General features: G+C 40.5%; 1 protein-coding gene across 1 annotated transcript in view; it reads left to right on the top strand.

Moving 5' to 3' along the window:
• Positions 1–24369, top strand: part of TENM3 (teneurin transmembrane protein 3) — a 586425-nt gene that overhangs the window by 420149 nt on the left and 141907 nt on the right. Inside the window, exon 5 of the mRNA XM_040643363.1 lies at positions 11860–12098. Coding sequence (XP_040499297.1) covers positions 11860–12098 — 239 coding nt within the window. The remainder of the gene's footprint in view (positions 1–11859; positions 12099–24369) is intronic.

The raw sequence follows: 24369 nt of genomic DNA on the forward strand, positions 1-24369 counted from the left end.
GTAATAATGAGGATTCAGTATGTTGTTGTTGTTGTTTTTTCAAATATGCTGGAATTCTGCTTCCTCTGAACCTCAGTAAGAGGATTTTTTTTTCATCCTGTCATCTTGTAGCTCTGAAGCTGCCAGTTACAACCTCGGTCAGGGTGTGGGGGTGCATCCCCAGTGACCCGTATTAAGAACGCCACCTTGATTGTCACTCCTGGTCCCCAGCAGCTTCAAAGAAGGAGAAAAGTAAAGGAGAAGGCGTTTACGCAGGGAATATTTTTATTTCTTTCCCTTCTCCTCAATATAGCAGATGTGCAACCGAGTAAAGAGGTTATATTTATGTGTGTGCATGTGTGTGTGCACAGTGCCTTAAAAATATTTATAACTGAGTTTTCCAGAAGTCTCTGCTAACAGATAAAGAGAAGGATGAGAGGGAGCTTTTTTCCCCCTATAAATTTTAATACAGGTTGTAAATTGAAGCCAAGATTATAGAGGAAAAAAGAATGTATAAAACGATTCTAGCCAGAAAGGTTAAGGGTAGGGAAATAGCATTTTCTGTATGAAGACAGCAGGAACCTTTTGGAAAGTTGTAAATACCCACGGTGAATTATCAGCTAGACTTCTACATGGCTCACAAATCCAAGTATTAAGTTCGAAGAGAGACCGAAAGAGAACCCCCGAAAGAAGGGACTTGTGGAATAAGATAGTGTTTTGGTGAATGTCTTACAGACACGTGGAAATATAGATAGTGTAGGAAACAAAGAAGAACCAAGAGAGGACAGATACTGGCATCTCACTTAGAGGTAAAGTGCAATAAACATGATAGATGCTTGAAAGTAGCAACGGGATGAGAAGGCGTGAAGGGCCTGATTTCTTAACAAACAGATGAATTTGAAAGGGAAGTACAACAAAGGGGGATGTTGGAAGTAAGAAATGAAGAGGGAGATGATTTAGAACGACGAAAAATGTTTAAGCCATTTGATCCTGGTGTCAGATGGATTGAGCCTCGTGTTGTAAAAATTCCATTCGTTCTAAGTTGACCGTCTGATGTGAGCTACCAGCAGTAACTTTCTAAGCAGGAATCTTTGAATGATTTTCTGATCTTGATGAGAGTCTTGAGAGAAACTGAAGCTAAAAAACCAATATGCCAATACGTTACTATAGCGGTTCTCAAAGTGTGGTCTCTGGACTGACAGCATCAGCTGCAGGGTTCCACTGAGACCTTCTGGTTTAATGAGCCCTCCAAGGGGCTCTGATGTGAGCTCAAGTTTGAGGACCGCTGCCTTAATGTATGGCATGGTCTCTAAGTAGATCGTGTTCCTATCAGTGGCCACCTAAGTTCACCAGGCCTTACCAAAACCTCTGATCCCATAATCAGGCTGGTTGAAATGTTTTCTTGTGAAAGATTGGAGACTGCAGAACACCTTTTGCAGCCTTCCTCAGCTGCTAGTGTGGGTGGGCTTCTCCCTGAAAATTCCCAGCAGCCTCTGCAGTCTCTTAGTTCAGGAATCTCACAGAGCTTCCCAGGGCCAGCATCCTCAACCGATGGAGATTGCTTTCCAAATAGCGAGGTCTCGAAACACAGTCAGTGACCGTACTAGATGTCTTTGGCTACCTATTGAGAATTAGTTGCTAAGAGGGAAAGAAAAACAAGCCAGAACCCAGCCTTGAATAAGAACAGGTAATTTTCTATATAGGCTTTTGCTTTCTTTAGTTTTCTTGTAAATAGCTGCCAGAAATTTTGTATTTTGCTGCCTTAATTTTTTTTTATTTCTCTGCATTATTATCTAAAGCACATCATTTGAGTAAAGTGCCTTTTCAGTCTTTTAATTAGTTATAAATACAATTTATAACAGATATACATGTAACAGATCATCCAGTTGGCTTTGGAACTTAAAATGAAGGATCTGGTAGTGAAAATTCAAGACTGTGATAATGAACCGCAGGTTATTTGTAAGTTTTCAGTGTTTGGAAGGTAGTTACTATCATGGTTCAGGTGTATCAATAGATACTGACAAATACTGGAGGCTGTTGCAACTCCTGCAGTATTCAATCGATATATTCCCAGTTACAGTGTACAAGCAATTAAATAAGCGGTAACGAGCAATATGGAAGGAAGATAAGGCACAATAATTAAATTTTATATATTTTGACAGTTTTTGCAAAGTATTTTCTCTTAAAATGAATTCTAGGCAACCCGCCCATTGTTTTGGCATCATCAAGTGACTAAAACTATGTCGAACTCGGTAGTTAATTTTAGCCTTCATATATTTCCAGGTAAATTTAATCCATACGTGCGGGATTCATTTGCTTTAGATCTGAAAATGTCATTTTGGAAGAGTCGTTTGATGTTGAGGAAATCTTGTGAGACCTTTAATACGCCTCTTAAATCCAGAAAGTTATATTTTGCCTGAAGGAAAAGGAACCTATACCTTAAAATTCCCTCAGCTCTTAAGTGAGAACTTTGGACTCTGAAAAGGTGGTAAATGTGATCAAATAGAGTCAATCTTCTCATTGGCACACTGTCTTTGAAATGAGAACATCTAATTTGAAGTAAGCAATCTGTATTCTAGGTAAAAGTTTTATTAATTTGCCTAGAAACGTAAGTAGAAAGCAGGACATCAAGATATTTTATTTAAGCAGTTCACATTAAGTTTGAAGTAGATTACACTCTTTGTTTAACCAAGAATATAAGAAGAGCAATTTACCCCAAACATACAGACATAGTGAAGAGAAGGGCCATATGCACCCCAATGTTCATAGCAGCATTGTCCACAATAGCCAAATCGTGGAAGGAGCCGAGATGCCCTTCAACAGATGACTGGATTAAGAAGTTGTGGTCCATATATACAATGGAATATTACTCAGCTATCAGAAAGAAGGATTACCCAACATTTGCTACAACATGGACGGCACTGGAGGAGATAATGCTAAGTGAAATAAGTCAAGCAGAGAAAGACAATTATCATATGATTTCTCTCATCTATGGAACATAAGAACTAGGAAGATCGGTAGGAGAAGAAAGGGATAAAGAAAGGGGGGGTAATCAGAAGGGGGAATGAAGCATGAGAGACTATGGACTCTGAGAAACAAACTGAGGGCTTCAGAGGGGAGGGGGTGGGGGAATGGGATAGACTGGTGATGGGTAGTAAGGCGGGCACATATTGCATGGAGCACTGGGTGTTATACGCAACTAATGAATCATCGAACTTTACATCAGAAACCAGGGATGTACTGTACGGTGACTAACATAATATAATTAAAAAAATTAAAATTAAAAAAATAATAAAAATTTTTAAAAAAAGAATATAAGAAGAGCAAGAAAGCATTCATATCTCCTGGGCAGTAGTCTTTCTCCCTATAAGACATACTAGGTTATACACAAAAGAAATCGTATTCCAGGTGTTCGTATGTCGCTAATGAAGGTTTCAGCTATGCAATAAGGGCAGCACTGAACACTGTGACACTCTTTTTAGTCATTTGCTCTGTTGGCTAATCTCTAAAAAGGTTTTTAATGCTGTATAAAATATTGAAGAAAGGAAACCTCTTTTGTATGAAGACAGCCAGTTATGAAGTTGATCTAATTAAAATTTCATTCAGTGGTTGCACACTTTCTTTTTGACTCTTATTTTCTCTCTCTTAATGTCCCAGTGAGGAAATGATTCAAACCACTTTGAGTAACGCTATATATTTTCCAAGGATGCTTTTCATTTTGGTCCCTGTAATTTGCAACTTATGAAACCATGCTCTGGATATTAGAGGAATGACATGATTATATTAACCTCCTGAATGAAAGACTAGTGTGGACCCTTTTGTTTCCTAGTGACTCTTGTAAGCTTACAATTTAATTATATAATTATATATTATAACTTAATTTTGTACTTGATGTCAGGATCTTTTCAAATGAGCATTGATAATGCTGATATATAATATAATATGATATGATATAATATAATATATAAAAGGATGTTTAAATTTACTTTAAAAATCTGATTATTTTGCCATTTAAAATCTTATGATAGTAAGTTTTGTAGCTTATTATTTTGAAAGACAAAACCAGTCAAAAGTGAAGAGTCTCTAAGGAACAAAGCATACCTGCTGAGAGATGGAGGAAAAAAGCAAAACAAATGACAAGAAGCAGTTGTAAGCGGCCTGAGGTAAGAGTAGGTAGGAATTGTGACCGGATGGATAGAAGTAGTTCAGCATACTGTGCAGGGCTAGTATTTAAAACATGACGTTTCGTATGAAAGTAGGAAATTTGAAATGAAAATACTACTTTTGCCTCTTCTTTGCCTCTGCCAAATAGGTTCAGAAGAGGAAGTTGAGTGTAAGAACTCAGAAGAACTTCTCAACCCCACAAAAAGGACAGACAGACAGGAAGGGAAGGAAGAAGGGAAAAGAAAAGGGAAGGGAGTAGGGAAGAGAGGAGGGAAGGGAAGGGAGGAAGGAAAGAGATGGAAGGGAAAGGAAGAAGGGTGGCGGGAGGGAGGGAGAGGTAGGGAAGGAGAGAGAGAAGGAGAGAGGGAAGGGAAGGAAGGAGGGAAGGCAGGCCGGCCATCTGCCATAAAGGAAAGAATGCAGGGTTCTCTGGGGCAGGGTGGATACTGGGGCGGGGGGGGGCAGCTGCACAGGACAGGCAGGCTAGAAGAGTAATTGAAAATTACCCCAGAGTCCTTCAGAGAGACCTACAGAATAGAGTTACTAATAGTGACCCAAAGGCCTGAATAGGGACAGCAGGAGAGATGAGGGGATTTAGTCCCTGTCCCTCCTAATTTCAAATTTGTGACATGACCCATAGAAAGCTACATCACAGGATGGGTGAGAAATAGAAGCTAGGACAGAAGGCAGAAGCTGAAATGAAAAGGTTGGTCCCAAGGCCGATCAACAAAGAAACAGCTCTTTGAACTTCAGAAGGAAAGGGAGCAGTTATGAATTGTGCTTAATCCGGAGTAATCGTTGCCATTGCTGTTGGAGCGGCTCCACGACGAATAATGCCATGCAGGGTCCGGCTCCTGTCTGCTTGTTGTTGTTGTTAAATAGAATCCCCCTCCAGACTCCAAAGCCACAAAGCAACTGTTAGCGTTCGGTGACCTTCTGCACCAGCCGTCTTCGGGGCTTTGAAATTGATTTTCCTCCGCTCAGTGTCTGATAGTCTGCCTTCCAGTGCGCCTCTCTAGTTCATCGCCAGAGTGGAAGCGGGGCTCCGAGAGCCGCGGGACTGGAGGCAGGCGTCACGCAGGGCATCATTAGAAACATCAGAACGGAATCAGCCTGCGCCCGTGTGCTCGGTGTTAAAAAAAGAAGCTGCCGCTGCCGCTGCTGCTTTATTGCCGAATACAATGGGGAATATTCTCACAGGATTCACTTTTTTCATTCCCAAACACGGTCTGAGAAGTAAAGAAAATTTCTCCCTTTCTTCTCCAAACCTCATGTGGATGCCAGGTCAAAACCATCTGGTTTTGATAGTAATTTTTGCAGAATTTTTTTAGACCTGAGAAGCATATTCCCGAGGCTGGATGACCTGGCCGAGAGTCACAGGATGAGGAGGGCCTGGAATGACACACAGAAATAGGAGCCTTCTGGAGAATTCAATGATAAAATAATTCTCTCGTAAGAAAACTCGTGGTGTACTTTTCATACGGCTGACTTCCAGTGCCCACTGGTCTGTTTCTTCATTTGAGTGTGGTGGAGTCTCCAGATACACTAAGCGTTGTGTTGGACCTTGAGACGGGCACAAAACAGTTCTGGGCTCAAAGGTATACGTTAGTCCCAACATACCCTTGTCAGTGTTTTATATTTTCTGTGCGGCAATGGAAAAGCCATTGTTGACCTTGGAAAGAAGGCATCTTATCAGAACCTAAAAAGCAGATTTTTACCAAATCCGAAACCACCTGTCCCACTTTAGACAAAATAGGTTGACAAAGACCTTTTCTGCTCGTCTACTTACTGTCCAAGAAGTTTTTGCACGTGTGTTTTAACATACCTACTTGGAGGCCTAGTTTTACCTAAAGCAATCGTCCTCACACGGATGACACCATTTGTCTGTAAACAGATTCAAAATACATCATTTAAACCATCTTTATAGCTTCTTTCTGGGCTTACATACTAGAAAGCCATCTAAAATTATTGAAGATCAGTGTTTTGATTTGATTTGATTTGATTTTTTGAGAGAGTGTGTGAGTGGGTAGGGGGAGGGGCACAGGGAACAAGGGAGAGAATCTTAAGCAGACTCCACACCCAGCACAGAGCGTGACACAGGACTCGATCTCACAACCCTGAGATCATGACCTGAACCAAAATCAGCAGTCAGATGCTTAAGCAACTGAGCCATCCAGGGGCCCCAAAGACCAGTGATTTTAAAATGTAATAGGTAGTGTCTCCAGGGCACTGATTTGATATGGATAGTCATTTAGACAGAGGAAGGGGAAGTGTACTGAGTTTTAAAGTCAGTGGCCAAAAAAATACAATTAAATTCTTTTTCTCTTGCAGCAACATAATTAAATGTATGTATGAAGTTAGAAACTCTTTCAAAGTAAAGACTTAGTCTCCAGTTCCACTAATATTGATGAATAGTGTATTTTTGAGTATTACATCTTCGTTTTCAACAATATCTCAAAGTCGCATTTTGCTTTAAGAAAGATAATAATTTCATAGCAATTCAAGCCTAGCTTGTGAAAGAGTTGTTTGCCAGGGTTACCAAAGCAGATGGACATCACGTTGGAAACTTCTCAGCTTTTGGAAATTGAGATGCCTGATTCGTGGTTGGCAGGTGTCTAGCCAAGTGCTAGCTTGTTGTTTTGCTCATGGTAGATGTGTGCTTTCAGTGTCGGGGCTACGATCAGAATCTTCAGGGTCAGGCAGGTGCAGGTTCGAAACCTGCTTGAAATGACCCAGACTGCTTTGAATAAAGCTATGGCACCTTTTCCAGAAATGGTTTTTATTTTGGCCCCTGTGATTTTCAACTTTTATTATTAGTTTATTAGCTATAGGTCTTTGGCCGAGGTACTTAATTTCTGAGAATCACTTTCCCCATCAGCACAGGGCTCACCATTTTATTTGTTTTACCATATTTATTGAGCAACGACTATGTGCCAGGAACTTTCTAAGTCGTGAAAATACAGAGGTGAATAAGATTTCATGGAGCTCGCATCCTGATGGGAAAAGACCAACAGTAGATTAGTTCTGTGGGTATATCATTCTTATTCATCACCTTAGTGTGTGAGACACACAGCTTTTTCAGTCTGTTTCTGTCTATATGTTATTTAAAGCTCTCATGCCTAGAAACTTTACACAGATGACTTAGGTCTCTCCCTGCCCCACCCCTGCCATTTAACACGATACTGCGGCCTGGCAGGAAGCTCCTTGTGGTTCAGTCTTCTCCACCAAACCACTGAGTTTTCGTGCTGTCTCTTCCTTCCTTGTTGATGGCCATGTTACCGCTAAGACAGCCTTCGTTCCTACCTGCGTGGCCTCTTCAGGTCCAGCCATACACGCTGCCATTTCCAAGCGACTCGTGAAGCTGTAGGAGTAATTCTGCTTCTTTCAAATCACATGGAGGCACAGAATCTCAAGGAGACTCTAAGTAAAACCCCTACATGCTCCGTGCATCCGTTTGCTCTTGGGGATCCCCATGCCTCCTCAGGCCTCTGTCTGAGGTTTAGGGTACAGGTGTCTACTTCTGTCAGGCTCTACTGATACACTCTGTAGCGTCTGCTTCTCCAACAAGCCAGGGGCCGGGCTTGTGTGTCTGAGACACCGTGAATCTTCTGCCCTCATCGAACCGCTCCCCATTTCCCTCCTCCTAGATAATAAAATGAGAAATTTTTCTGATCTAAGACAAACCTTTAATCTCTTAATTTCTGTTTCTTTCACACGTTTTGCTTATATCTCGAATCCTCTCTACGTCTGCGTTTCCTCGGAGGTTCTTCTTGGTATCAAAGACTAAGGCGAGGGAATGGAATCTGCCCTTGGCCGTGGGCCGCCATACTAGTTGCTGTCCACATGCTGCCTGTTTCTGTCCACAGTTTCATCAGGTAGTGCTCTCTGCTATTTCTGGACCCTCACGTGTGGCGTGGGAGTGGTCGACAGAGCCTCATCCCTCTGTGGGGTCATGCCAGCCCCCCGAGATGCTGGCCAGGCTCTCCGTGGGCCCCATGGAAGCCTCTGTTTGATCAGCTCCCCTCCCGCGGATTTCCTTCTCATCTGGAGGGAAACCCATTTCTTCTCACCCCGTATTTCTCCCAACCGTGATGGCTGGACCCCAGTAGACAGGGCTGTCGTAAACCAACTAGAGACCTGGGCTATGTCTGCCTCTCATTTTGTCTCCTGTCTTCCGGGGGCAACGCGGTGAAGCAGCCGCTGGAATTGAGAGAAGTAGAGCAAGGACAGCTGAAGGGGGGGCGGCAGGAGTTTCAGGAGGAAAAACACACTTTAAAGAGTATTGTCCGATTTTAACCACCCACGCAAGATGATAAACAAGAACTGATTGTAAGAAGCGCTTTGAAGAAAGCAAGCATGGTGGTGTGGGTGTGATGGAGAGTGACCAGTCAGTGTCCAGTGCATGGAACTATCTATCGCTTTCTCCAGGAGCCGTGTGTATGCACGCTTCAGACTGCCTTGTTAAATCCTCTCCAGTGGCGTCCAGGAAATAGTCTGTTCCTCTGGGCTGCTGAACACCTTGCTCACTCTTCATGCATAATCCTTTAAAAAAAGAATTCAGGGGCGCCTGGGTGGCTCGGTCGGTTAAGCATCTGCCTTCAGCTCAGGTCAGGATCTCAGGGTCCTGGGTTCGAGCCCCACGTTGGGCTCTCTGCTCAGTGGGAACCTACTTCTCCCTCTCCCTCTGCCCCTCTGCACCCCTCGTGCTCTTGCTCTCTTTCCCTCTCTGTCTCAAATAAATAAAGTCTTAAAAAAAAAAAAGAAGAATTCAGATCAGGGGACCCACCACCGCTCACAGGTCAAATCCAGCCTGTTACCTGTTTTTGTAGTGATCGTGAGCTAGGAATGGTTTTTACACCTTTAAGTGACTGAAAAAAAAAGAAGAAAGAAAAAGAGTATTTCATGACATGGGAAAATTCTATGAAATTAACATTTCAGTGTACATGAATCAAGTTTTATTTGAATACAGCCACACACAATCATTTATGTGTTCTCTGTGGCTGCTCTCATGAGCGGGCATGGCCAGAAAAGGCTAAGGTGTTTACTGTTTGGTCCTTTATAAGAAGAGGTTGCTTGCAGCTCATCTGAATGATCAGGTTCCTGCTTGGTCTGGTATAATCCATCTTCTCATCCAGAGTCCCTGCCCATGTGTAAAACTGCCAATATCAAGTTTGTAAACCTGGGAATTCGTTTTGCAAACATCGGTTTTAGAAGCTGTTACATTTTGAATTGGGATTTAAAGTCCTCAAATGATCCTTTTTGGTTTTTTGGAATACAGGTTCCGATACGTGCCTTTGGAAAGACAAACACCTAATGCTCTTGGGCCCTTACCTGGTGTTAGAGACTAATAGACACGCGGCATGTGTGTTACTTCATTTACTCCTCAAAAATGTCTACACAGTAGCTGCTACTCGTATTCCCATTTTACAGATGGTAAAACCAAGATGCAGAAAATTTGAGTCATTCACCAAACATCATCCAGCTCATTATAGGTGAAGTTTGGACTTGAACCCAGACAGTTTGGTTCCAGAACCCACATTCTTAATAACCATGCTGAATAGGAATATGGTAGGAGATTCAAAAGATGCTGTTTCCAACGTAACATTTAATTGAGACTATAAACTTTAAAATTTGCCTTACAAAGTACTTCCATGAGGGAAAATGGATTCACAGTACAGTTACCAGTATAATTTATAGAAGTAGCAATTTATCATTTGCATCTGTTCTAATTTTGTGGTTGACACAGCATTTTTTAAGGATTTTATTTATTTATTTACTTGACACAGAGAAAGCACAAGCTGGGGGAGCGGCAGGCAGAGGGAGAAGCAAGCTTTCCACTGAGCAGGGAGTCTGGTGGGGGCTCGATTCCAGGACCCTGAGATCATAACCTGAGCCGAAGGCAGACGCTCAACCAACTTAGCCACCCAGGCACCCTGACAAAGCATTTTTACAGGCATTAACTGGTTTACAGCCTTGTGAGATAAGCAAATCATTAGCTCCATTTTACAGAGAAAAACAACAAACCTGGGGCTTCGTAGGATCACGTATCTAGGAAATGATCCACCAGGAACTTAAACTCAGATCTGATTTCTGCTCCAGAATTCTTCCCACTATACCTGTGTTAGGCAAACTTTCATGATTTTTGCCCTATTTCTCCTCCAGCTACACGGTTAGTCACTTAGTAATTTTCTGGAAATGGATTCTTTGTGACCTAAGAACCTGATTAGCCCTCGGGATAATATACATAAGCAGTAATGTACATAAAATCATGAGTTTGAGTCCTCTTTCATTTATCCAGCACTTCCGTTGTGCTTACTATAGTCCAAGCACTTTAAAGTAAGTATTAACTCCTTTGAGCCTCATAGGAACCCCCAAAGGGTAGAGGTTATTATTGTCCCCATTTTACAGATTAAGAAACCAAAACACAAAGAGATGAAGTAACTTGCCCAAGGACATATACCTAGTAAGCAGTGAATCTGGATTTGAACCTCAGCAGTCTAGCTTCCAAGTTCTGTCCTTTGAAAACCCCTAAGTTATTTGATATATTCAATTTATTCTCTGATACATTAAAATAAGTACATCAGAGTAAAATTGAAAATATTCAGCTGTGTACCATCTATAGTCATCTTTCACAAAACCTGTATCGTACCATAGTGGAATATTCCAGAATACCCATAACCTCCTGAATATGTGAGAGAGAACACAGTCTGTTGACTTCACCAGACATGTTATTAGGGAAAATGATAATACATGTTAGGACACAAAGTCAATACACAGCAACTTACTGGTATAATATGAAATATAAACCATGAAAAACATGTTGCTTTTTTCTTTAATTTGGGGACTTTGATTGTTAATGGGAATCTTAAATTAGCAATTTTTCCTGAAGAATTTCTTCTACAGCACCCTGGTCATGGGATCATTTCATGTCTGCTCACACATTTTCAGAATAAGAAGAATGTACAACTTGTGGAGGCACTTTCCTCCACGGCCAGCCGGCTCAGGTGTTAGAGACTGTTCTGTATCGGATCTAAACCTGCTTCACCGACCCCTTCATTTATTTCGGTTGGTTATAGAAGTGTTCTGTGATTCCGTCCTCTTTCTCCCCCTTCGCCGCTTATGTTTGACATCAGCTAAAAATAAAATTAGTTTGCATCCCTCGAGACCTGACCAGCTGCCTGTGGCCAAGCTTGATAGTGCTTGTTAGTGGGAGAGCAGGCTGGGGTTAGGATGTTTCCGTGGACTTCCAGAAAATACATCAGTCTGCGGAACATCACCGTGATCGTGCATACTCGGGTTTATCCGAGTACGTGGTCTCACATAGCAGTAAATACACCTGTAGCTGTAAAGTAACGTGATTTGTCGTAAGTGGAATGAGAATATGTTCTTAATGCAGTTCCTACGAGGAAGTTCCAGAATGGTTCTGTGCAGGAAATGGTATGATTAGCAAACCTTTATAGCATCTCAAGATATCTACTTGAAGGGATGGAATAATCAGTGTGCATCAATACTTCTGTATACTTACAAGTCAACTTCTGTCGTCAGAGTCACCATTATGAGTTAGTTAAGATATTTCCATAATTGTTAATTTTTTTAATTACATGAGGTAATTAGAGAGAGAGACAGAAGACAGAGGGAAGAACTAATGCATAGCGTTGTCTGTCTCCCACACGTTAGCATGTATGTATCTTCTGATGATATTCTCTTGTTCTGCAGGCATTTCCTATTCAAAACAGGAACAGGGACAACGCCGCTGTTCAGCACTGCAACCCCAGGATACACGATGGCATCTGGCTCTGTCTATTCACCGCCTACTCGGCCACTGCCTAGAAACACCCTATCAAGAAGTGCTTTTAAGTTCAAGAAGTCGTCAAAGTATTGTAGCTGGAAATGCACTGCCCTGTGCGCTGTAGGGGTCTCCGTGCTCCTGGCAGTACTCCTATCATATTTTATAGGTAAGAACACAGTTGGACAATTACTGTGTACGTCAGCATGTTATATTGTGGTCGTGTTGCTTTTACGCATTTATGTGGCCGAGAAGTATATTACGAGGTTTATTTTCTGGAGGGGGGATTAGTTAATACCTTATCAGTCCACAGAGCATCTCAGGTAATCTTCGGGCAAATGTGGATAAATAGAAAAGCTGTATTTGCACAAAGAACGAGGTCTATTCTTGGCCGCAGACGAGAGCGTGAGCTTGTGTTTGGCGTATCCCTCTTGAAACATGGATCGGTCTGTGACGTCTCATGTACACAGTCATTCTTGCACTTGCAGGAAGAGACACTACGCAGGGGTCCCCTTCGATGCGTATTCAATAGGGAGCTGTCTGCTACTTGTACTGTATTACACCTCTTTCAGCTACCTCAGCTATCTAACTCAGGACCATCATCTTGCACTCAGCAGCACTCTCCAGAGAACTGTGCGTCCATGAGACAATGAATGGCTTACATACTCACTCACATATGTGGATTTTTCATCTTTTCTGATGTCATATTGATCACGGTTTTCATTTCATAGTAACCCAAATGATGGGAGCTGCTAATAGAAGTTGTAAATAGTGCTTTTCTTTAACTGTCTCATGTCACGTATGAACATTTGGGCTATTGGAAATGGCTCTTGGAAATGCCGGAAACGGCCACATCAGACTTTGCTCTGCTGGTGAGTGTGGAAAAGGCATACCATGTCGAAATGCTAGTGGTGTCCACCGAGATTCATCACAAGCGATATGGTTTACCCAACAAGAGCCCGGCCCGTGATGCGTCCTCAAGTTTACAACGCAATTTGTGATGCCCGTGAGATTCTAGAACCGAATACGAGTGTTACAGAGCCATATGTAGAATAGTATGAGGCTTTCACCGTGAACCCGGTTCCGTCATTCACTACCATACTCCTTATAAATGCTGTATTTTGGAAAGTGAGACAACCATTTTGAGTCACAACACTTAAGAGAAATAGAGAATTGTAGAGCATGAAGGAATTTTAGAGGTAACTGAATCAGAGATGGCATCTCTGGGGCATGGCGTGTACTGTTACTTCCGATCCTTTGGCTGTGGCAGACATCACTAATGAATCAGGCCACGCTTTCCCACTGAACCTGGAGACAGCCTCATTATCCCCGCCACGTAGAGCCGCTGTCCGTCAGAGGTGAGAACTTCTTGTTGTTTTTCAATCTGAGTGAACTCCGTCCTCGTAAAAATGCTCCAGCCAGGTACCCCAAGGGTTGTCGCCTGGCCAAGATCCCACGCTCATGAACTAACACTATGCTCTTTCATAACCCCAGAGGTAAATGAGGAATATCACAACAAATAATCAGTATGCAGAGACAGATTCCTAGTATTCAGCTAGAGAATACCTAGCCGAGAAGAGAATCTCTCCTCGTTAGTGGTATAAATTATCTGTATCTGTCAGCATTGTGCTGCTAAAGAATTTTAAAAGGTTCTGCAATGCACCAGGCATAAATGGGGTGTAATAAATGAAGCATATGTATTTGTAGGGGATTTGTAGGGGATTTTTTTTTTAGCATGGTACATGCCAGACAGATCGAGAACCACTACGCGGGGCTGGAGGTCAGTGTCTGTGTTGTTGCTTTGGTGCTCGGCGTCCTTTCTGATCGCCATACCAGCCATGCAATATTTGGAATATCAGTTCTGATACCGTGTAGTTTTATTCGCAGTGGGTGCTAGCAGGAAACATGGCCTGCTTTCCTGTTTCATAGGTAGCATCATCTTTTATTCCACTATTCCTTACTTTATACCACTGTCATCAACTTGTCCCTCTGATTTCATCCTGCCCCACATGGAAATATACAAATTGCATCGTTAATACACTCAGTTCAACAGATATTTGTCCAACATTTGTTATGATCTGGTTCTTGTGCTGAAACTTAAGGCAATGCAAACCAACTGTTCTCTGGCAAAAATTACTTTTATTGTCAAAGAATTATCTCATACTCCCATTGCTTTAATTAAGCCCAAATATACTTACCATTTTCACTGGTCTTCCTGTACTTAAATGACTAACACACTAATACAATGATTTTGTTGTTGTGGTTTAAATCAGCGAAAGGTTTAGTTCATCAACACGACACATCTTTTCAGGCTGAACATACTGCTTTGCCCTTGAAAACAGGAACAGGGCACTCCTCGTCAGGGAAGGTTGTCCTTTTCTATTGAGTGTAGTGTACAGCAGAGATGGAGACAAGGGACCCTTGCCTGTCCAGCTTAGATCAGTCTGATAAACCCCAGAATCAATGGGGAGACTGATGTCCTCATCAGGTTGACCTCACAACCTTTAACAAAAGTGCAGCCATCCTTACATTTTTTCTCCCATTCCCTTAGAGGTCTCTTTTCTCGTATTGGCTGTCAATATAAAGTCAAAGCCTTAAGAAAGGAAGAAAATAAAAAGCTTGAGGGAGTACTTCTATCCCAGGAATTTTTCTGTCACCTTCCAGTAAGGTCGTGAGAAGTTAGGAGAATGTAATATTAGCATGCCTCTTCTCTAAGATAAAGTTATTTCAGCAGAGTCAAGGGGAATAACTTCTGAAAGGGAGGTAGTGGGGGATGAGAACAGACTTTATTGTTGTTGTTGTTTTTTTCCTGTTTGTATCAAAATTTCAGAGAATAAGGAAAGAGTGAAAAAGAAAGCGAACATACATTCCCATAGGTCGCTGTGGACTTTTTGCGTAGGTCACCACTTGTTAACTTCTTGGTGTATACCCTTCCAGATATTTGTCCGTGCATATGGAGCTCCATATTTTTAATGCATTTGGTACCAGGCTTTCTCATTTGTCACTTATTAAACATCGTGTGTGTATGATTTTATTTAGTGGCTATGTTTAACCAATTCCCAAAAGTGCAGTGGCTGTTTTCTTGTGTGTGTGTGTTCAGTTGATCAAATTTTTTTTAAAGATTTATTTATTTATTTTAGAGAGAGAGCGAGTTCGCACGCAAGTGGGGGGAGGGGCAGAGAGAGAGAGAGAATCCCAAGCAGACTCCTCACTGAGCACAGAGCCCCACAAGTGGCTGATCTCACAATCCTGAGACCATGACCTTAGCTGACATTAAGAATCAGACCTCAACTGACTGAGCCCCCAGGCACCCCCAGTTGATCAAATTTTTTTATCAGAATAAATTCTTTGAAAGGGTGTACCAAAATGGTGGGGATGTTTTACATTTTGCAAAACCATGGCCTAATTACCCTGTTCACACAACAACCAACACTACTTATTATCACTATTCTAGACCCTTGCGGATCTCAGGCTAAAACATTTTATTGTTGTTTTCATTTATTACTGAATATCTTTTCATAGATGTATTGACTATTTCTATTCCTGTGTGTGTGTGTGTGTGTGTGTGTGTGTATGAATGGGCTAGTTTCCTCCCATTTTTCTATTGGGGCTTTTCTCCTCTTTTTTCTTTGATTTGTAAGTGTTTATTTAGGGTATGAGTCATTTGTCATATGTGCTATATATTTTCCAATTTTTCATTAATTTTGCTCATAACTGTTTTGCCAAATACCATATAGAATTTTTTAGGTAATCAAATTTATCAGTTTTTCCCTATAATTTCTTCTTTTTTTGAGAGAGAGAGCACGTGAACGCACAAAATGAGGGGGGGAGGGGCAGAGGGAGAAAGAGAATCTCAAGCAGGTTCTATCTTCACACAGAGCCCGACATGGGGCTCAGTCTCACTTCCCCAGGATCATGACCTTAGCCGAAATGGAGAGTAGGACGCTTAACTGACTGAACCACCCGGGCGCCCCTCTCTGTAATTTCTGATTGTCATGTCATGCCTTATAAAGTCTTTATTCACTCTAAAGAGTATTTTTTTTAATTCAATTAAATTTTCTTCTGGTACTTTTATGGTTTTTCAACAATTAGTTTTAGGTCATTTGGGCACTCTGATAGATGTTAGAGGTTCAAATTAGCTTTCTTCCAGAAGCTCATGGTCAAGTGACATGTGCAAACACACTTTTAAGAGGACGTCCTTACGTAGCAGCTCAAGCCTTATGAACAAAAACTAGATGAGAAAGGAAGGGAAAATACTGATCTCTAGCTGAAGATGTTGGGGAAAGACTTGATCTGGCAGGTGATGCCTGAAAAATGAAGAAGAGTTCGGTTCACTAGGTTGGATGACAAAATGGTTAGTGGGAGATCACCTCGAAGACAGATGATCTGAAGCAGGGAAAGGAAGCAATGTGAAGTGTCTGTGGTGGCATGGAGCACTCACAGAGGGCCAGACTCGGTGTTCGAGGCTGCATATGAATTGCCTTACTTAATTTTCACAACACCGCCATGAATTTAATAAGAAGATGCTATCATCCATTTAACAAGAAGAATCTATCACTTAGGGGGCCCCTCGCCCGGAGTCACACAGCCAATGATGGAAGCTGGACTGGAAAGTGTCAAGGACCCCACTCTACTATACCAGCTCCCCTGAGGTAAAGAACTGAAAATGGGAAGAAATTGAAGATATTAAAGCATAGCAATGAAAAATAATCATTTCTGTTGCTGTCGTTCTTTATATAAGATTACTTTAGTGGAATTCCAGAACATGTAATTGAAGACAGACTTGTGCTTCGTAAACTTCAGTGTGCCTAGGAGTCACCTGGGGATCTTGTTAAAATGCATATCGTGACTCAGCAGAACAAAGAGTACGTATTTTTTTTAAGTAGGGGAGCAGGAAAGGGAGAGAATCCTAAGCAGGGTCCATGCCCAGAGTGGACCCTGACGTGGGGCTCGATCTCACAACCCTGAGATCATGCCCTGAGCCAAAATCAAGAATCAAACACTTAACCGGCTAAGCCACCCAGGAGCCCCAAAGGGTGTGTATTTCAAACAGACTCCCAGGTGATGTTGCTGTGGCCCCTAGACCACACTTTAAGTAGCAAGGCCATAGGCCAGCACTGTCAACTGTTATATTTGATGATGGGAACGTTCTCTTTCTGCCCTGTTCAATTCAGTAGTCACTAGACACATGTGACTTTTGAGCACTTGAAATATGGCTAGTGAACTAAAGAACTGGAGTCTAAATTTTATTGTTAATTGACACTCCAGCAGCCACATGTGGCTAGTGGCTACCATTTTGACAGCGCAAGTATAGACCAGCCGTTAGAAAACTAGTCTAGGTGGGAGATCGTGAAGCCCTGTCAGGATAGAGGAGTGAGCAGAATTGAGAAGCTATAGCTGATACATAATAGAATAGATGTGCCAAGACTGATCATAGCCCAATTTCAAAAATCGAATGTTCCAAGCATGTACATGTGGCCAGCTTCTTTTCAGCAGAGTCACAGTATGATTTTCTTTAGATAACTGAACTCCAATTAAAATCCTCCTTTAATGCATTAATCTTTAAGTTGGTATCTTTACACAATGAAAATTCTACTGAACACAGAGGTGAAGCTCAATGATGATACTTAGTGATACAGCCCTATCAAAAGAATACCTGTGCTACTTTTTCTGAGCCTGAATTTATTCATTCTCCTTTTTTTCTGTTCTAAAGTTAGAAAATTAAAAGATGGGCAGATATCCAGCTGTTGTTCACCAAAGAATGGATAAAAAAGGAATGGTCTGTTGGTTACTTTTGCTTCTGTGCACAGTTATGGAACGAGTAGGAACCTTCATTATTCCTTACTCACAGAATGCTCTTTTGCCTGGTGGGGAGCTAACCTGAAATTTTGATGTTGCACCCACAGAAAATGCCCAGAAATCTTACCATAAATCATAAACATTATTGAAACATTATTAAGTCAAAATAAATGTTGAATAATTACGTTAACACCATTTAAAACTGCAACAAAATCAATTGAAACTTCCAATGACACCATGAGGGACATTTAAAATCCTCACTAACATTTCCATATACTTTTAGGCAGAGTCTGAAAATTCGAATAATTTCCCATGTAGAGTAGCACCAAAAGTATTTGCACATGTTCTTTAAATTTCAGGAAAACGAGAGAAAAAAAAAATCTTATCAAATTATATTTTGCTGACGTATTTTCTCAGTTTTTGGCCCTTTATCCCAAAGAATAATTCATTGGACGACAGGGTTTTGTTTTGTTTTTAATATAACAGCTTTGTCGAGGTATAATTCACACACCATACAGTTTACCCATTGAAAGGGTCTGGTTCGCCATTGGCACAATTTGCAACTATCACCACACTCAATTTTAGAACATTTCCATCACCTCCGAAAAGGGTACCCTGTTCTATTAACAGTTGCGTCCCATTTCCCTCCGAACCCTCCATAGTGCACCCCCCACCCCCCGCCGCAAATATCTTAACTTTTAAGGGACTGGTTTGTCAGCTCATTTCCTAATAGCAAGAAATAACTCAGCATTGTTTTTCTCCTGGACTCCTGACATACGCTGCTAAGCAAAGAGCTGCTTGCATTTTCGATATTCCTTTTCGGTTAAAAAATACATGTGTCGTTATTTATTTCCTTTGAGCAGCTGCTACCAACCGAGTCCTAAAATAGATGTTGTCACATGTCTGCTAAAAAGGCTGTTTAACAACATAAGCATTCCCTAGATCTAGCAAAACATAACCTGTCGAATTTAGGTTCATTGCGGTTATGATTCCGTGGCAGTTATCTGTCCTACTTCTGTGTTGATTTGCATTTTATGAACATTTTTACCTCTCCGTGTACCTTGAACTTGATTACGGTACTAGCTACATATACGCAACTCAGGGTCAGAGGGGAAGCACGCCAGCCTTTTATGCTTCATGAAAAATCATCCATTTAAATATATATGGCAAAATAAAATGTGTTGTGACATCCTTTTTCTTTTTGGACATGTCTTTGTAGTAAAAGTGCTGTTTTATTAGGTGATAGAACACAGCCAAGCAATGAATTACGTACCATTTTTCACTACGGCTTCTTCCCTTAACTCCTGGTTGCATTACATTCAGAAAATGCATTTTGCCTGAGATGGGATGCTGGCTTTTTAATAATACTAATGTGATTTCATCACACTGAAGAAAAAAATACATTGCCTGTGTTTTAGAGGATTGAAACTTATAAACTAGAAATTTTAAATCAACATATCAATATTTTATTTTATCCTTGGCCACATGAAATTAAGGACATATTTAAGCCTGATTCAGTGGTAAATGCAGGATTAGAATGGAACAGTTTACCTCTAGAAGAGGAGGAAAATAGTAATATGATAAAGCATGCTACCACAGCACTCTGCGGTGAGTCTGTAAATTGAAAAAAGAACCCATTCTAGATAGTTGTATTTTTTTCTTATTGAGGACAGCACTTTGTATGAGTGAAATTGTGCTTTCATATATATGTGTGTATGTGTGTGTATGTGTATATATGTATGTGTGTATATATGTGTGCATATATGTATGTGTGTATATGCATATATGTGTGTGTATATGTGTGTATGTATATATGTGTGTATGCATATATGTATGTGTGTATATGTGTGTATGTGTATATATGTATGTGTGTATATATGTGTGCGTATATGTATGTATATGTGTGTGTATGCATATATGTATGTGTGTGTATATGTGTGTGTATATGTGTGTGCATATATGTATGTGCGTATATGTGCATATGTGTATATATGTATGTGTGTATATGTGCGTATGTGTATATATGTGTGTATGTGTGTGTGTGTATAGGTGTGTGTGTATAGGTGTATGTGTATATATGAGTGTGTGTATATATCCCTCCAGCATCCATAGAAAAGTTTAGCTCTTTTGTCATATTTGCACTCTATTCTGACTTTCAATATGAACTATAGAAGTTTATAGCAAATATTAGTTTTCTATATCTGACATATCACAAAGAAACCTAGCAAAGGTTGAGAGGTCACTAAGAATTCAGTTCCTTTATAGTCAAACCCGTATAATTACATCAGTGACTTCTGAATTGAACCTAAAGTGAGAAAAAGGTTGTATACTGCACACTCAACTTTTGGACATTATAATTTTTTGTTGCCTTTCATTAGTACAACATACAATTGTTCACTTTTGAGTTTATTCTCATATTGTTTATTACTGTACATAAAAGAGAAATCACCACCACTTTCAAGAAATTAATACAAATGTCGGAAATAAGTTCCTCCTCTCCTCCCCCAAAATAATTTCTTTTACTCCTAGCTTGATAGGAGGTCAGCTGAAGTAAATAATATATGAGAAATACTCTGTTTACACAGACTGTTTTTACCATTCAAATATAAAGATCTCCCTGACTTGAAAAACACCCAAGGACAACAACAATAAGAAATACCTTTAAAGCCAGCTAAACTCCAGTTTCTGCCAGACGTAAATATCTTCTCTGTGAAATACGGTGCTGTTTTCTCTGTTTGAGGCTATCATTTTTGTGGAATGTAGCAACATCTCCTGCCTAATGACAAGTGGAAAGCATAATACAATATTTACCATTTCAGTGCTACGTTGCATAAATATTTAATTGGTGTTGCATATGCCATTTGCTTTTACATTAGTGGTACTGAAAGCGGTGTGTTCGGAGAGAAACAGCTATATCCAGAGGAGTGAAAGGAAGAGTAACTGGCATATATACGATTTTTTACAGATGTGATAGATGGCTAGGTGTGTTAGGAAGAAATTCATCATAAAACCTTTAAGTTCTATTGAATCTATATTCAAATGAAGGTCTCATCCCATAGTATAACAGGTAAAATAAAACTCAAATATGTATCCACTCTTTTAATTTATTGTTTCTGCACACCCTTGGAATGTCTACCGACTCCTCACACTTCGTCTTTCTTCCTTAAAATTAAGGTTCCACGGTTCCTTTGGTGGTGCTTTGTAATGTCATGCCAGAGAAGGAAGTGACCGTCCATTCGTCCATCCATCATTCATTCATTCAATATTCATTTATTGAGACAACGTGACAGATACAGCCGCGAACAAGATAACAGAGCCCTTGCTCTCTTAGAGATTATATCGCAGGGCATGCAAACAATGAGCATTTAATTGTCATCCTGAGGGCTATTTGAAAAAGAGAAATGTAGGAGACTAGAGACTGCATAAAAAGCAGAACTTACTGAGTTTGAGCATTAGAGAAAGGTTTTCCTGCTAAAGCCTGAATAATAAGTAGGATTATGTGTTTGGACAAATGATGACGTTAGGACAAATTATATGTGTGACCACATAAACCTAAACGTGGCCCCAAAAAATCAATTCTCAGGAATGCTAAAACCAATATATTATGATCTAATAAAGATAAAATCTCAATGTGTCTGAGGGGGAAAAAAAGTAATGATATTCATTTGTTTTCTTTGATGAGTTAGTATAGCTAGGATCCTGTCTTGTAGTTAACACCTAGAAAGGGAAAGAAGTGTTACTTTGGAAAGCTGGGGCAAATGGATTTCAAATTGTCACAAAAATTTATGGTCTGTTCTGATTTATGGTCTTTCTAATTGTTCCTTTCCCTTGATTGTAGATAATAAACATATATACTCTGAGTTTTGCTTATCAAGTATGCCCAGAAGGTCGTTTTAAAACTGTGAAAAGAAATGGTTTCTGAGTTCTTAATAAACATTCCTGAGTACTCTATTAATCTGTTCTGAAGAAATTTAAGAAACATATGCTTCTTGTATTTCAAACGTTGCTGGGAAATGAAAATCACATTGCTCATTTGATAACCAAAGAGCTCAGCATGTCCAATTTCCTTTATTGAGTTGGACCTAAAAGGCATTACTTTAAGACACTTCCATTATGCATTTTAAGCACATATCAAACGGAATCAAAAAACAGTTTATCTAGACCCACTTCTGTATAATACCAAGATGGCTTTTGAGATAGTATTCAGTGTTTTTAAAGATGAGAACTTCCAGTCTTTCCTTTACCTGTTGAATATTCTCACTGGTGACCTACTCAGGTTTCCAGAGACAGAACTAAAGCTCCTCTCCTGGTGGCGGTCTTCATCGGCAGGGCTGCCATGACGTGGGCTGGCTCCAGCCTGGAATTGTCCTTTCTCCCTAATACTTGACCCACACACTGATCTTGCCCTTTCTGCCTTACTAGTGAGCTTTCTGTCCCCTTTATCACTTTTCGTAGGCCTTCTTGTGCCCCTAGAGAAGAGAAAGTCTTCCACGTGTTACCGAACATTTCCCAGAGCTGTAGAAGGACATCCAAGGCTACCTTGAAGATCACCGCATGTGATTCTAGAATATGGGGCCCTTCATTCTTTTTTAAAAAAAGATTTATTATTGGGGCACCTGGGTGGCTCAGTCGGTGAAGTGTCTGCCTTCTGCTCAGGTCGTGATCCCAGGATTCTGGAATCGAGCCCCACATCAGGCTCCTCTGCCTCTGCCCCTCCCCACTGCTCATTCTCTCTCGCTTGCTCACTCTCAAATAAATAATTTGAGAGAGAGAGAGAGAGAGAGAGAGAGAGAGCGCGAGCATGCCCCCACACACCAACAGGGGGAGGGGCAAAGAGAGAAAACCTTCAAGCAGACTCCCCGCTGAGCGCAGAGCCCCAGGCCAGGCTCAATCCCAGGACCCATAAAATCATGACCTGAGCCAAAACCAAAAGTCTGTCCCTTAACCAACTGAACCACCCAGGTACCCCAAGGGGCTTCATTCTGAGAAAAAACGATGCAAGTAGTTTTGCATCTTGCATATTTTAATTTGTTTTTTCATAGGCATTTCCTTGTAATTATGACCAATATCACAATTTAATTCCATTAAGTTTAGCAATTACTGAATTTCCCTCCTAAGCACTGAATTCACAAAGGGAAGACATAGTCTTTACCACGGTGATCTCACGATCTTATATGGAAAAATATAATGTCAAATTTGCGTATCATATTCCAACATATTTTTAGAACACTGTTTATAAGTACAGACCTTCAAAACAGTAAGATTTGAGTTTTGTATCCCACCTCTGTCACTTACTAGCTATGTAATCTTGGGCAGGGTACTTACCCTGCATAAACTAGAGTTTCCTCAGCAGTGTAGACAGGATTAGTAATAATACAGCTCTTGGATATCTTTGATAAAATAATTAGTGTACCTGATAAAATGGAAGTGCTCAGTTTTAGCTGCTATTGTTCTTTATAACAATCTAGTGAATCAAATATTATTATCCACGCATTTTAGGAAGAAAAGTGTTAGGCCCAGAGTATCAGTGGCTTGTCCCATATATATTTAAACAGGGGCCATAATCCAGGTCTTTTTATGTTGAACCTGGGACTTTTCCCCACGATATTATTGGGCACTGTTTCTCATAAGGATTTCAGAATTTAAAGGTGGTACATGTCTGAAGGACAAAATGAGGAATTACCCCATCGTATCTGAGTATGTCACGACGAAGGTCTCAGTAGATGTTTGCGTGTCATGACCCGTCTCTTTCACAAATAAAGAAAACTTCTGCTGGCTATCATTTCTACACAGGTTTTAATAATGTTACTTATGGTTTACTCCATTTATTCTTACTGTTGCCTTCTGTTTGTATCAGTAAATGTTGATTTTTCCTTTAAGGTAATGCTATAAAATTTTCTTTTAAAATGCATTTAAACTTTTAAGCTAGTCATCTCATGGGAAAAAATAAACGTATAAATGTAAAAATATATTTAGTTATAAAATAAAAAGGCATTGGGGCGCCTGGGTGGCTCAGTCGTGAGGCGTCTGCCTTTGGCTCAGGGCATGATCCCAGGGTCCTGGGATCAAGCCCCGCATCAGGCTCCCTGCTCCGCTGAGAGCCTGCTTGTTCCTCTCCCACTCCCCGTGCTTGTGTTCCCTCTCTCACTGGCTGTCTCTCTTTCAAATAAATAAATAAAATCTTTAAAAAAATTTTAAAATTTAAAAAAATAAAATAAAAAGGCATAGGTGGTTCACAATTAAATCATAAAGGTGATACGCACATTTAAAAAAAAAAAACATGTACAGGAATCATTACAGAGGAGACTGAAGATGCTGTCGGTTTCTTTCTTTGGGCCTTTTAATTCATTCTAGATCCTTAATCTTTTCATTGACCACATTTGTAGTTTATCAACGGAACTGCATGATGTAGTTAGTGAGCCCATGTGAGTACATAAAACCTAACCATATTATTTCAATCATTTCAAATAGTCACAAATTTTACCATTATTTTCTATTTTTAGAGTCAAGATATTTTTAGATGCTTTTTACTACTACAGAGAAATTCTTTATGATCTTAGAAAAGAATCACATAGAAGCAATGCATGTTTAAAGTGGGAAAGTGGGCCACTTATTTCTAGGAGAGGAGCGTGAGACCACCA

This window comes from Ursus maritimus, unplaced genomic scaffold (assembly GCF_017311325.1).
Source record: "Ursus maritimus isolate PB19 unplaced genomic scaffold, ASM1731132v1 scaffold_28, whole genome shotgun sequence".
In the NCBI taxonomy this organism is placed as follows: Eukaryota; Metazoa; Chordata; class Mammalia; order Carnivora; family Ursidae; genus Ursus; species Ursus maritimus.